We start from the raw sequence: 14,297 nt of genomic DNA, 5'->3' as shown, positions 1-14,297 counted from the left end.
GGAGTAGCCCAGGTTGCTACTGCACAAATATCATCCATGGAAGCTTTAGATTAGAAGGCAGCTGAAGTTACATCTCTAGTTGAATGTGCTTTCAAAGGTTTCGATAAAGCAATCCCCAATTTATTGTAGACAAAAGAAATGCAATCTGTTAGTCATCTAGCCAATGTCACTTTGCTCACAGGTTTTCCTAGTTTTGTATTTGAGTAAGAGAAAAATAATTGGTCAGGTTTTCTGATATCATTTGTTCTGTGAAGATAAAATCATAATTGTCTATGAATTTCTAACAAGTATAAACAATATTTACCTTTATTAGCAAATTTGGGGATGAAAATCGGTAGGTTGATAGTTTGATTAATACTGACTTCTGAAACCTCCTTTGGTTAAAAAGAGGGGATGGTTCTTAGCACAACCCTATCTTTGTGAAAAATCAAATATGGTGGTATACAAGACAAAGCTTGAATTTCTGAAATCCTTCCTGTGGAAGTTATGGCTACTAAGAAAATAGTTTTCCAGGACAGAAACTTAAGATCACAATCTCCTGCTGGTTCAAAAGGAGAATGTATGATTGCTTGCAACACCAAGTTCGGGTCCCAAGGAGAGGTTGGATCTTTGTATGGAGGCTTCAACCGAAAAGTACTTCTCAAAAAGGCTTTACAAAGTTTATGAGAAGCAAGTGAGGAGTCTTCAAACCCAAGATGAAAATTGGATATAGCTGCTAACTGAACTTTAATAGTAGAAGACAAAGCACCTTCACTGCATAGTGAGGCCAAACATTCGAGAATCTTATGAACAGGTGCTGAAAAAGGGTCAACATTATTTTGACGTGCCCAAAAGACAAACCTTTTCCATTTATTGTTGTAAAGGTTACGCTTAGATGGTTTGTGAAATGCTTGTTGTAAAGTTTACACTTTGATGGTTTATGAGAGGCCAAAAGTATGTGCTGGACAGATGAAGAAAGCATAGATTGGTCTGGCTATTAATGGAATTGGAGATACCAACCTGTCAGCTTGAAGTTCGAGATGCCTGGGTGGATCATGCCTGTGGGATGAGACCAGAGATCTGGAACTGGGTCCAGAATCCAAAAACAGTGAATTACATGACGCTAAAGGAAGGGAAACCAAACCTGTCGAGGCCAATAAGGTGCAATGAAGATTACCTTGCTCTTCAACCTGATTGCTTTCTGTAGGAACTTAGGAATTCGAGGAATCAGAGGAAAGGCATAAAGAAGACCAGAGAGCCAACTATGGACAAGAGCATCCTTTGTTTATTCCCCCTGAGGGGGGATTAGGGTAAAGTAGTTGCTACACTTGCTGTTTAGGGGAGAAGCAAAAAGTTCACAGCAAGGCTGGTACCAATGACGGAATATTCTCTCAATCACTTTTGGATTGAGAGACTACTTATGAGGCAGGAGAGTGCGTCTGCTCAGTTTGCCTGCTATCACACTGGACTTCCCCAAAATGTGTGCTGCTATGAGAAAGTGGCTGGATGAGATCACCCACTGCCACACTCTGACAGCTTCTTGACAAAGGGCATAGAACCTGGTTCCTCCTTGCTTGTTGATGTACCAAACTACTGACATGTTCTCCATTTGACTCATAATTGTTCCTTAAGAGAGAGAGAGAGAGCATCCTGGAAGGCCTGCAATGCTAAAAGCACTGCTCTTATCTCTAAGACACTGATATGCAAGTTGATCTCTATGGGGGATCAAATGCCCACCCTAACTGGGAATTGTCTGTGGTCAACGTGGCAGTGGGATGAGAGGGGGTGAAAAGACAGCCTTTTAAAATTTAGTCTGACTGAATCCACCATTTGAGATCTCTCTCACAAACGTTGGTGACTGCAGTCAAAGCAGTCTCAAGTGAGCCGCTACTACTGCCATGCACTTGAACACCCTGGGGGCTGTGATAAAACCAAAGGGCAGAACTCTGAATTGACAGTGACTGGCTCCCAAGCTGGAAACAGAGAAACCTTGTGAGTCGCCTTTTCCTCTTTACATGACAGTACACATCCTGAATGTCTACGAAACACATTCAGTCATCCTGTTCCAAAAATGGAAGAATGGACTAAACTGTGACCATCTGGAACTTTGTTTGTTGAACTGACTTATTCAAAACACTGAGATCTAAAACTGGTCTCTATTCCAGTCTTTTTTTGGAACTAAAAAGAATCTTGAGTAAGTTCCGGATTTTCTCTGATCTGGTGGGACTTCTTGTTATATTCTATTTCTAACAGTTCTTGAATTTGTAGTACTGCTTGTTCCTCTGATTGGGTGGGACACTGGGAATCATTTTGCAAATGAGGGGGGTGGAAGGGAAAAAGGTGTAATATAACCTCTGGAAATGATTATCTGCACCCAGGTAACTGATGTTACTTCTAGCCAGGCTATTTCTTGCAGAGATAGTCGACCCCCACCTATCTCTAGAGGAAGACAATCAGGCCTGTGTACCCTTGGTTTTATGGGCCTCCTCTTCTGCAAGGCTGGCGTCTACCATTGAAGCTCACCCCTCTGCCCCTGTGGAACCACCTCCATGTGCGTCTTGTAAAGACCCTTGGGACTTTCTGAACCACCTCTTCCCACTACTTTGCTGATTCCTTGAAAAGGATCACTGAGAAGTGGAAAAATGTACACCCGTGGTAGACTGGATCTTTGCATCTTTCTCACACCTGAACAAAGTTTCTTTAACTTTAGGGCCAAACAAGGATGTGCCATCAAAGGGAGCATTGACGAAGACTTGAAGGGCTCTGCAAAATCACATAAGCGCGTCCAGGCATATCTCCTGATGGCAAACTCTTGAACTCGCTGCTCTTGTCGTCCCTTTTGATGCATGAGAAATGAGCTTCATGGATGAGTTGGATATGGACTGTAGGGTAACTAACCTGAGAGGCAACAGATTCCTGAACCTCTTCAGAGATGGATCCTGAAAGGGTATCTGAAAGCTCTTTAATCAGATCCCTCCTGCAGTCTGGTGAAGTGTGTCAAGAAATTTAAGGACCATAACACAAAGGTTGTTGAAGCATAGACCTGTTTCCCAAACTTATCCATCGCTTGAGACTCCTTGTTGGGTGGATGGATAGAGGAAACTTTCTCAGCTAGTTCATTTTTGTTGCTGCCACTATGACCATGGCATCAACAAGCAAACCTTTTGACAAGAATTCCTCATCCTCTGGTGCAGTGATAATTCTGTCAGGTCTCCAGGGAATGGGTTCAATGGTGTCAGTGTCCTTCGATACCTGCCGAGAGATCAACTCAATAAGCTCATTGGTGGGTGGAGCTACCCAGGAGGTAGATGTGAGGGTACCAAAAGCCTGCAGGTACACCAACTCCTCAGACAAATGATTGCTGGACTTCCAATCACCTCTCTGTTTTAAGATTTCAGGGATGTCTCCAAAGGAGACATCATCAGGAAGTGATCTTGGGGATCCTTCACCCTCATCAAAGTCCTTGTCTTCTGTGATAGATTTTTCTGGGGAATCCAAGTGCCTCCTCTTGCACGTCGTCTTCTTAGGGACCTCCTTAGTGGAATGACCTGGGGAAGTATCAGAAAAAGAGGCATTCCCTTTTGGTACTCCTGAGGTTTTGGGACTTGCTGTCCTTGTGGAGGCAATGGGTGAGACTCTGAATGTAGGCTTGACAGGGATGTGTGTTCCACGTAGGAAGGGGCAGACTGACTGATTGCTACAGTCACAGCTCTCCATAACCTCAAAAAGTGATCCATCCCAGAGAAGGGAGGGACCCCGGATCCAAAATGGTAGGCCTGGGAACAGAAGTCACCTCATGCTCTGAAGAGATCCCACTCAAAGCAGAAGTCAGAGCTGAGCTGATCTGTGCCAAAGCTCTGAGGTGCAGAGAAGGCTCTGAAAACATAGGAGTCAATTCTAGCCCCTTGGAACCAATAGGAAAGATATGGCCCAGAGAGGTGTCCAGTTCTGACTGAACTGAAGAGCTCAGATTGATAATCGGTTCTGAAGACAAGGATATCTTCGGATCCAATGCAGATGGCACTGGGTATCTTGGAACAGATGCCCTATGCAGACCGTCTCAAAAAACTACAGCTTTACTCCATCGCATATCGCCTACTCAGGGGCGATCTCTGCCTAACATAAAAAGCTATGTCAAACCCAGAGCTGTTGGACATGCTCCACTTAAAGAAATCCCAATCCCTCCGAGCTACACGCTCTAGGGACCTAAACCTTGTCACCACAATAAACAGAACATGCTGGAGGGATAGATTCCTGTCCCAGAGACTTCCTGTACTCTGGAACAGACTACCTATCTATGTCAAACAGAGCTCCTCATTAGCACTCTTCAAGAAAAATCTTGATGATTGGATGGGAAATTCACCCCAGGGATCACTTCTGTGGCTCTGCTTGACAGGGGCACAGGAAAATAATTTTCTTGGCTGGCGAAAGCCAGGGTACATTTTTTGGCTAGGCTTGTATGGGCCCTAGGGCTGATAGCCTAGTACCTACCTATGAACCTGCCTATGAATCATAGACTCTAAGCCTTCAAGTAAAGTTAGAGAAAGAAGTAAAGGGGGAATAACTGAAGAATGGATTGGGGTAGGAACCAAGGTGGATCCTATCATACCTTGCACCCAAAGAATTCTTCTCACCAGTCTCTCCACATTGTCTTCAGTTAGACTTTTACAGGAATGGGCTGACATCACAAATGGCGATTTAGGCCTCTCCAAAAACATTGATGGAAGTCCCTCTAGAAAAGGATCAATGGAGGCTAAATAAGCTGTTCTCAGAAGAAAGATTTTCGTCGAATCCTGTAATTGTGGTATCAGATCAGAGGATCTCAGCATCAAAACACGTCTTTTTTTCTTGTATCTTCCGAGACAAAAGTGTCGGTTCTGATGAAGGACTAGATTCTGTTCTTGGGTTTAACAGATCAGTCAGAGCCAAAGTTTTTGACTTTTTTTGAAGTCGGTTATGATAAAGAGGTTGGAACTGAAGATTTAGATTTATTAGCTGTTGGAACTGAAGGAGATGTCAGAAGCAAAGCACTTTTCTTCTTAGCCTTCTCTGAAAACCTGGAGGAGGAAGAGAAGGAAGGGCTAGGGAAGGTCAGATTTGTCCTTTAACTTTTCAGAGGTTTCACATATAGCTTCACCAAAAGAAGATGGAATTAGCCTTTTAAGATCAATTTATCTTTTCTCTCAACAAGAGCTCTGTGACTAAAGGAATGGCAGATGGAACAGTCCTCCTGAAGATGGAGGGGTCCCAAATAGTACACGCAAAGAGTAAGTCAGAGTAGGGGATTTTATAACCACAATTCTCACAGAGTTTAAACCCAGCTGGGCCTTTCTCTTACACACACACACACACACACACACACACACACACACACACACACACACACACACACACACACACACACACACAAGCACTCATATGACAACAGGAAGATGCAACACAAAAAGGGAAAAAGAATAAGAAACTAAAACCTTTTTTTTCTTTAAAGACTAAAAGGAAACAGGAAAGAAGTTATCAACAATGATAATTATCAGACTACACCAATGTGTAAAGAAAGAGATTGCTAGCAACAGTATTCAAAGACTATCTAACGTACAAAAACTGTAAAGAGAGGTTTTAAAACAGAAAAGGGATAGGGACTTAAGGTTCAAAACAAAGTTGTTACAGAAGGGATAAGAAAGGGATAAAGAAGAAAGATTTTAACAGGTTTTCTTAAAGTTTTAAAGGAAATAATAAAAAAGTATCTCTTCAAAACCACTGGAAACCATGTCTAAGTCGCAAAGAAGCAAACAAGATCTAAGGTAATTGGAATAGGTGCACTGTGGGTAAGGGAGAAGCTCGCGAGTTTTTTGGTTACCACAAGCTATGGTAGCAGCTGAGTCAGTTCTGAAGATTGGAACCAAACCCACAGGTTAAGAAAAGAATGAAAATTGACAGCATCAGACTGGTCCTTTGGGGCAGTTTCCCCTGCCAGCCTGGTAAACATGGGCATACTGAGACAGTGTAGCAACTGCCTCATGTTCACGGAAGTCCCCTTCTCCTAGTACATACTTTTTCTACTTGCGAGAGATGCATCTACATCAGTAAGTACTCCTGACAAAGAAGAGATTGCCAGTACAAGCACCACACCTCCCACATCACATAGCCACATACCCACCTATGCAGGGGTCTTCAACAAAAACTTACCTAAACAACAGAGACTCCCGAAACACACTCACAAACATTCCACACAGAATGCTAATCACATCACACAAAGTAGTCAACACACCAGTGTCGCACAAACACAGCCCAGTAGGCATAAGAATAAACCAATGCAGCCCATAAGGCATAACAATAAACCAAACATACTAGTCATTGGCAGCTCAATAGTGAGAGACACTGATGTCCCCCTCACCAGGCTCATCAAGGAGACGGTCACAGTCAGCTGTTTGTCAGGCACTAGAATCCGCCACATCATGCATGCACTTAAGTCTCTCCACAACAGGTACAACTATGACTCTGTCATTGTCCATGTTGGTGTGAAAGACTTGAGATGTACCTCCCTGAACTATATGAAGAGAGAGAGGATTGACCTCTCAGAATATGCACTCCAGGCAGGTGTGACCCTAGCCCTGAGCAGCATCCTACCTTCACCAAGAATGATGCCACAATACCAACAAAAAATGATTGACTTCAACAATTGGCTTAGTTTCTGGTGTCTTTCCAAGGTGATCCAGTATCTGTCAGCCTGGGATGACATGGCTGACAGGCCTAGCTGCTTTGCCAGAGATGGCTTATACCTGTCACCCTGGGGTTCTGGATCTTGGCCAAGGCTCTTGCCTCCCCCACTGTGCCTTTTTTAGGCTATGTCCCGAAGACAAGTCTTCCAATATGAAAGATCTGTCAAAAAGCAAATTGAAGGTCATGCGGCTCAATGCTAGGACCCTTAATCTGAAAATGCACTCACTGGAGACTCTCCTCATACTGGAAGATGCCGATGTCTGTGCAGTCACAGAAACTTGGTTCAGAGTTGCAGAGGGCACCCCAGCCTTACCAGACTATACCTCATTCCACACTTTCTGACCCCAAAATGAGGTTGGAAAGACAAAGGGTGGTGGAGTCTCTATCTTCATTAAAGACAGGCACACCTCCAGACTGGCTTACCAGCATGATGCAATGGAATTACTCCAGGTGCAACTCACAGTTGGAAAGACACCCATCCAAGTTACAGCCAGCTACAGACCCCCTCCATGTCTCAGGACACACACTCCACCTACCTGACTCCATCAAGGTACCCCCTAACACCCTGGTCCTTGGTGACTTCAACTACCCCACCATAGACTGGGTGAACTATTCCTGCACTAATGCACTCACCCAACAATTTCTTGACCTCATCAACTTTAACGCACTGGACCAGCTGGTCTCTTCCCCCACAAGGGGAGATAACATACTGGACTTGGTTCTCACCAACATGGGTGACAACTGCACCACACCCATAGTATGTTCTTCCCTGATGAGATCAGATCATCAAGTCTGTCTCATTCAAAGTTTCTATCCCACCCAACCCCTCTCCAGCTGTAACCAGGCTAAAAAACTTCTCAAAAGCTGACTACACCCACCTAAGGGAGGGTATCAGCAGCTTCACACCACCACCGCCACCCTCAGAGGATGCAGACAACTATGCTGAACAGTACACCAGTGCAGTATACAAGCATCTGTACAACTGCATGGACTCACACCCAAAAGAACTAAAACCTGCTCCTCAAGGAAACACAAACCTGTCTGGTAGGCATCCTTTATCAACAGGCTTTGCAACAAAAGGAAGAATCTGTTGTCCAAGAGTAAAAAGGAACAAATTCCAAATCGGAAAATCTCCCTCCTTTGCCATAACCTCTGAAACAAAGGGAAACCACAAGTCCTTCTTCAGTTATGTTAGGAACCTCCATGGGAAAGCCCTAGTTTGTTCTGAATTAGTACTTAATGGTACCCACTTACACTGATCCTGCTGACTTAGCCAACCTACTAGCTGATAGGTTCAGGGCAAACTTCACCCCCCTTATCTCCCCCCAAAGGCCCAGTCGACATCCCCAATACTTGTCCCACACCTCACATCTCCATAGATCAAGTGTTAAAGGCACTATCCAAGGCAAAGAACATAACTTCCATGGGACCTGATAATATCCCAGGCTGTATTCTGCACCATCTCCAGCAAGAACTAGCTTTGCCACTGAGCACCCTATTCAATCACATCCTAATTACAGGCTTCATTGCAGTAGAGTGGAGAACTGCCATTGTCATCCCCTTGCACAAAGGTGGTGACACTACTGACCCGGGAAACTATTGCCCAATTAGCTTGACAAGTGTGATCTGTAAAGCCATGGAGAGTATTATTATGGATCTTATAAACAAGGACATAGGCAATCTCCAAACACTCAACCCCACCCAATTCGGATTCATCTGGGGCAAATCTTGCCTACTGAACCTAGATGACTTCTTTGAAACTGTTACCAAGGTCCTGGATGAGGGAAAGTCAGTACATACAGCTTACCTTGACCTGGCCAAGGCCTTTGACAAAATTCCCCATTTGGGCATCACTGAAAAGCTAACACAACTTGGTGTTAATCCTTATCTCGTCAGATGGGTGGCCAACTGGCTCACAGATAGGACCCACAAGGTCAAAATAGGCACCACCACTTCCGACAGCAGAAATGTCACTAGTGGTGTTCCCCAGGAATCTGTTCTGGGACCCCTACGGTTTGGCATCTACTTCTCAGAGGTCCAGGCAAAGACCAAGGGCCTGTGGCTGACCAAATTTGTGGATGACTAAGTTGGGTGCCGTCGCTGACTCCCCAAATGACACTAACATATTGCAAGAGAGTCTCACAGCTACAAATAACTGGTGCCAAAGTCATGGCCTTAAGTTAAACACAAAAAAAGTATCATCATACCATTCTGCAAAAACACAGTCCCTACTGATTATCACATCAATGGCAACCCACTAAGCACACAACCCGTTTTGAAAGACCTCGGTAACTCAGGTTAACAACAATCTCACATTCAGCCATCAAGTGGTGGCAGCAGTCAGAAAAGCCTTTTACTTGGTTCATCTCATAAATAAAGGGAATGCATCCAGAAAAAAGGAAGTTATTACCTCTCTGTACTCCTCCCTCATTAGACCTATAATTGAGTATAATGCCCAGTTTGGTATGTACCTCTCCAAACACCTGCACCAACTGGAAAGGCCACTGAAATACCTCACAAAGAGAATCCATGGCTTCCAATACCTGTCTTATGTGGACAGGCTCAAATTACTATCACTTTACTCTGTATCATACAGATTGCTCAGAGGTGATTTGTGTCTCGCCTACAAGGTAATATCAGACCCTGCCCTACTAGAGATGCTCCATATCCATAAGTCTAACTCCTCATGCATTACCCGCTTGATAGGCCTAAATCTAATATGCAACATCAACAAAACCTGCTGGAGAGACAGGTTTGTCTCCCAGAGGCTGCCTTATTTGCATACATGTCACACAGAGTACCTTGCTGACTCTCTTCAAGCACAACCTTGATGAGTGGATGGAAAACCACAAATTTGTCCCATGGGTTCCACCTTTGTCCCTCAGTGACAGGGGCAACAGGTGCTGACTGAGGTTTATTTTTTGGGGATAAACTCTTGGCTAGGCTTGTAAGGGCCCCAGGGCCATTAGCCTAGTAACCTCCTATGATCCTATGACAGTCTACTCACCTGGCCAACACACATACCCAACTCCTTTTATCCAGAAAAGAAGGAAGCCTACCTTCTCTCGCTGTTTTAAATGTGTAGTTAAATGGGCTCGAGGAGGTTTCTCCTATCATTTATTGTGTCTCCTGTTGATAAGTGAGGAAGTGGAAGAAGAAGAAAGCCATAAGCAGCATCTACTGCACCAACAGCCTTTATCCACTATGCAGGCTGTGCCTGTGGGATAATTGCATAGTTGGCACTCATGTCTGTCCTAGTAGCAGGATGAATGATCCCAGGACTTCTCATAAGATGACTTATTCCACAACCACTGCAGCTCTTATGAACTGAAGAGCTTCTCTTGGCAAGTCTCTCCTTTTCCCATTCCTTGTGGGAGGAACCAGCCATGCTAGTCTCTAGATCCTGTGGAGCCTTACCATTCTCACCTCATAGTCTGGCCTGCTGGTCAGAGGAGGAAGCAGAAGTGGTTCTTGATTACTCTTGTCCTTGAAGTTTCTCTACTGAAGAAGACAGGCTTTGAGGAGCCAGGTATACTGTCTTAAAGCTGCCTTAAGCTTAAGATATGAAGGACGGTGTCAGGTAATTATACTGATGGGACAGGCAAAAGACACAGTGGGTACTGGTGTCCTGAAGGAGGATGTACTACAACCTACTACATTTGGGCAACTCATGCTTGACACATGAAGAAGTGGAGAAGAATTTCAAAATGGATACTGAAAATGACTACTATCTGAAAAAAAGACATACAATAATAGAACTAGTGATTAGGTATACAGACAATTAAGTTCCACAGCAAGAAGAAATTGAGGAACATGTTATGGTTGCAAGATTTATGCAAAACTGTTTATTGTTGGACTAATATCGAGATGCAGCCCTAAGTATGTGATGGAAATATAATGCCAATTCCAGAATATGTAAATACAGGGAGGTTCTGACTGCTGTATCAGCTAAGTGATTCTTCAACATAAAAGACAAAGTCTGCAAGAATGGTCAGTTATGGAAAAATGTACAATTTTTGAAACCTGTAGTTAGTACATAATTCTACCGAATTTTACAAACTTCTGCAAGGCTGTGTAACCTCAGAGAATGTTATGCTACAGAAGGGCTGGGGGGGGGGGTTGGTTTGTCCCCTCACTTCACGCAAGGTTGCAAATAATTTTTTTCTCATTGAAACAGCATTCAACAAAATTTACCATATCAATCAGTTTTACTACAGCCAACAGCAAAACTGAGGAAGGCTCGTGTAATGGGACAATGAATGCACTCTACACTCCATCACCAGCTCAAGATGGTGCTTCAAGACGTAACACTGATAGATACCACTAAACTCTATCCTTACCTCATGACAGTCCTCCAAGCAGGTAACCACTAAACTCTATTACCCTAAAGAAAAACAGCAAGTGTTTTCAGGGAACAACTACTGTGTACATCACAAACAAATGCGTGATAACCACCACTAAACTATATTACCTACAAAAAATGCTATGCGTGTCCCAGGGGGTAGGAGCAGTTTTAAGTCCTAAACAAATAGACTAATGTCTGTGTAGGTCATGCAAAAAGAGGTTATGACTGACTGTAGACTTTTTCTGGACAACACAGCAAAGTATAGTACTGCTGCTAAATATATGGCAGCTGTTCATATTACCTGGATGATTTACTAATGTTCTATACTGGCACTTACTATTACTATTGCGAACAAACTGAAACAGAAATGCATACTGCCAAAGAAAAATCCCTGAAGACACACAAACCTTCACAAGATTACATTTAAACTATACCACATAAATCTCCATGTCATGAAACAGACTTTAGGTTAAAAAAAAGACTAGAAGTTAATTTCATGAAATAATAAAATATATACTTTTTCTTTTTTTTTTTCACTGAAGACAGCACACCATGTGAGGCTGATGCATACAATATGGATCTGACTAAATGGCTTGCAAAATGTTAAAGCTCAAGTACTATCATTACATATTTGCTTGGAAGATTCATGTGTTGCTGAGAATTTATATTTGTATACATTACCTTCTGAAAGCATTATCAAGACATTGCCCATTCTTTTTGAATGAGACATATAATGTTTAACTGATAATGACTAGCTGGTTTATAAGTGATCTATAATGTTTGCAACTACAGTTGTTTCATTGGTGTCTGTGATGTAAACTGTTTCCAACTAAAGTGGTATCATTTTGTACGTTTTTCAATTATATAAATGTAAGATTGCCTTTGTTACATGTGAAAATTTAATAAAGATGTTTGAAAAAAAGATATTCATTCTCAGTATACCTTTATTCCTGTAAAGCAATCATTTTTTTTTCAGCAAACCAATAAAATAAAATGAGTGAAAGGTAAACAGTACCAGATGAAAGAGAAGCACTTTCAAATGGCTGATACATGCAGAGTAAAATCAAACTACATAAATTCTGTGCTAAAACTCACCAGGTAAACATCACACAAACTGTGAAGCCAAAAACTGTGGACAGCTTTGGTGACAGCATGGAAGTTGTAGTGCTGGAAACCATGGTTACACACTGAGACTGCATGGTGAAGCCTGCTACAGATCCAACGATCAATGGCAGAGTCAAGACAGAGCTGTCAGAAAGAAAGGAAAATAAAAAAGGAAATAAGATTCACTGCCCAGAAAAAATGCAAATTAGATGAAAATGCGGTAGTAAAGAAACTGGGAAAGTAGTGTTACCAAAAGGTATGTAATGCAATATCCTTGGCACTATTAACAGCCCCACTAACAAATAAAGGCTCAATTAAGTGAACATGGCAGTCTACCGAAGAATGGGGGTGGTGACCATGACATGGAACCAGGCAATGTGCAACACTGGCAGTATCAAGCAACTTCCTAGGCATGAAGTCAGGAACCGCAAACTATGGTTAAGAAGAAGCATGTACTGTTGATGCTTGCTATGCAGAAACAGGAATAATATTCATTGGCAGTGTACCTCCACTGCCCATAAGATGTGTCTAGTCAGGACCACTGTACTTCTTGTAACTCTGCAAACTCCACTTGCAGTGACACAGCTCTCATAACCAAATGATATTCTATTCCAAGCTAGGAAAACAGCACTAAAGCAGTACAACTGACCATGCTGCCTCTAATCAGGGTTGAGTGGAAGGCCTTGGTGATGGATAGAAGGTCAGACAGGAATATGATGGAGGGTCAAGAGACCTGGTCTCTAATAGTGAAGGAATAACATTTGATACTGTTGCAGTGCCCCTGGTAAAGAAAGGGAATAGTGAGTAGGACTCTCAACAAATGAAATCTTGTAACTATCAGCAAATGCATATGATGAGCTAAGTATCCTTCTTAACACAGAGTATCGCTATGTATAAAGGGTTAGCAAGAGAAGTAATAGGTATGAACTATACACCACCCCTTGAGCCACCACCTATATCTGACACCTCCACATTCTATCACATTCCAGAACCAGAAGGGAATTCTACATCATCTATATGACAGACTTAGGTGGTAATGGAGACAAAAGGAGAGGCACATGACTTGGTTCAAAAACTGAAGTTAGATATCTCTGATGTGGACAGGCAAGGATCAGTTCCATAAATATTATGGTATTCATGCATGCAAAACGGTAATAGGGGAAATGGTAGACCCAAAAATGATGCCACAAGAAGGATGTCAGGGATACGGCAACTGCAACTGAAAAAACTCTTCCCAAAGTGGAAAAAATGGACTGTATAATAGTAGTCAATGTGATGAATACCAAAAATTATCAAAAAATAGCTCAACACAAACCTAGTAATGTAAATCAACTAATTTTAAATACTTGCAAAAAGAAACTGCACCTGTCATCTTGCACAGAGTGGTGTTTTCAGCCAAGCTGTATAAAAAGTTTATGTACTTAGCATAACATTTCATCTATGTTGTCCATTTTCAGTCTTTATCAGTGCAAGGGTATTGATCTGATACTCAGATCCAACTAGGCCATTATTCTAGCTCGTGGCCACCAACAAACTCTCGAGCTCCTTCCCTACCCACAACGCACCACCTCTAACATCCCTCAGATCTTGTTTGAAGCTTGACATGAAGAACATAAAGAACTGTCATAGTTACAGTTCGGCACACAGGAAGTGTGGTGCCCTAAGAATTTCACTCCTCCAGAATTCACTTGTAATAAATGGGGGTGGAGGAGAACTGAGGAAGAGTGAAAATGGACAGCACAGATGGAACATTATGGTAAGTGCATAACTTCTTTATCTGATTTGTCAATTTTCTTTCTTCCTCAATATATGGAACAGAGTTCCCCGCTATTTAAATTCCCGGGCGGATTTTAGTGAAGGATATTCCTGGCTACAGTTGAGGCAATGGTCTCTCCTCTTGACACTGGCTCCAATTTGTAATGAAAGATAAAGGTATTAGGATTTGACCAAGTAGCTGTTCCATAACTAGACTACATGCATAATCTAGACTGGAATATAGTGGAAGTGATCAGTATAGTTGAAAGAGCCTGTATTGGTTTGCTAGGGGGAGATTCAATTTAGTGAAGACAGACAGAATATAATTTGTCAACCACTTGGTTATAATTACGTTTGTGATCAATTTCTCCATTTTGTGATACATCAAGCAAGT

The 14,297-nt window shown here is 42.5% G+C and overlaps 1 protein-coding gene across 2 annotated transcripts in view; it reads right to left on the bottom strand.

Moving 5' to 3' along the window:
• The window catches only part of VARS2 (valyl-tRNA synthetase 2, mitochondrial), a 1,808,135-nt gene that overhangs the window by 163,816 nt on the left and 1,630,022 nt on the right, over window positions 1-14,297 (bottom strand). For both annotated transcript variants that reach the window (XM_044084462.1, XM_044084463.1), the window contains exon 25: window positions 12,140-12,292. In XM_044084462.1, coding sequence (XP_043940397.1) covers window positions 12,140-12,292 — 153 coding nt within the window. The remainder of the gene's footprint in view (window positions 1-12,139; window positions 12,293-14,297) is intronic.

This window comes from Protopterus annectens, chromosome 9.part0, assembly GCF_019279795.1.
Source record: "Protopterus annectens isolate FY-2018-M chromosome 9.part0, PAN1.0, whole genome shotgun sequence".
NCBI classification, from domain to species: domain Eukaryota; kingdom Metazoa; phylum Chordata; order Ceratodontiformes; family Protopteridae; genus Protopterus; species Protopterus annectens.
This window is presented reverse-complemented; position numbering and strand designations above follow the sequence as displayed.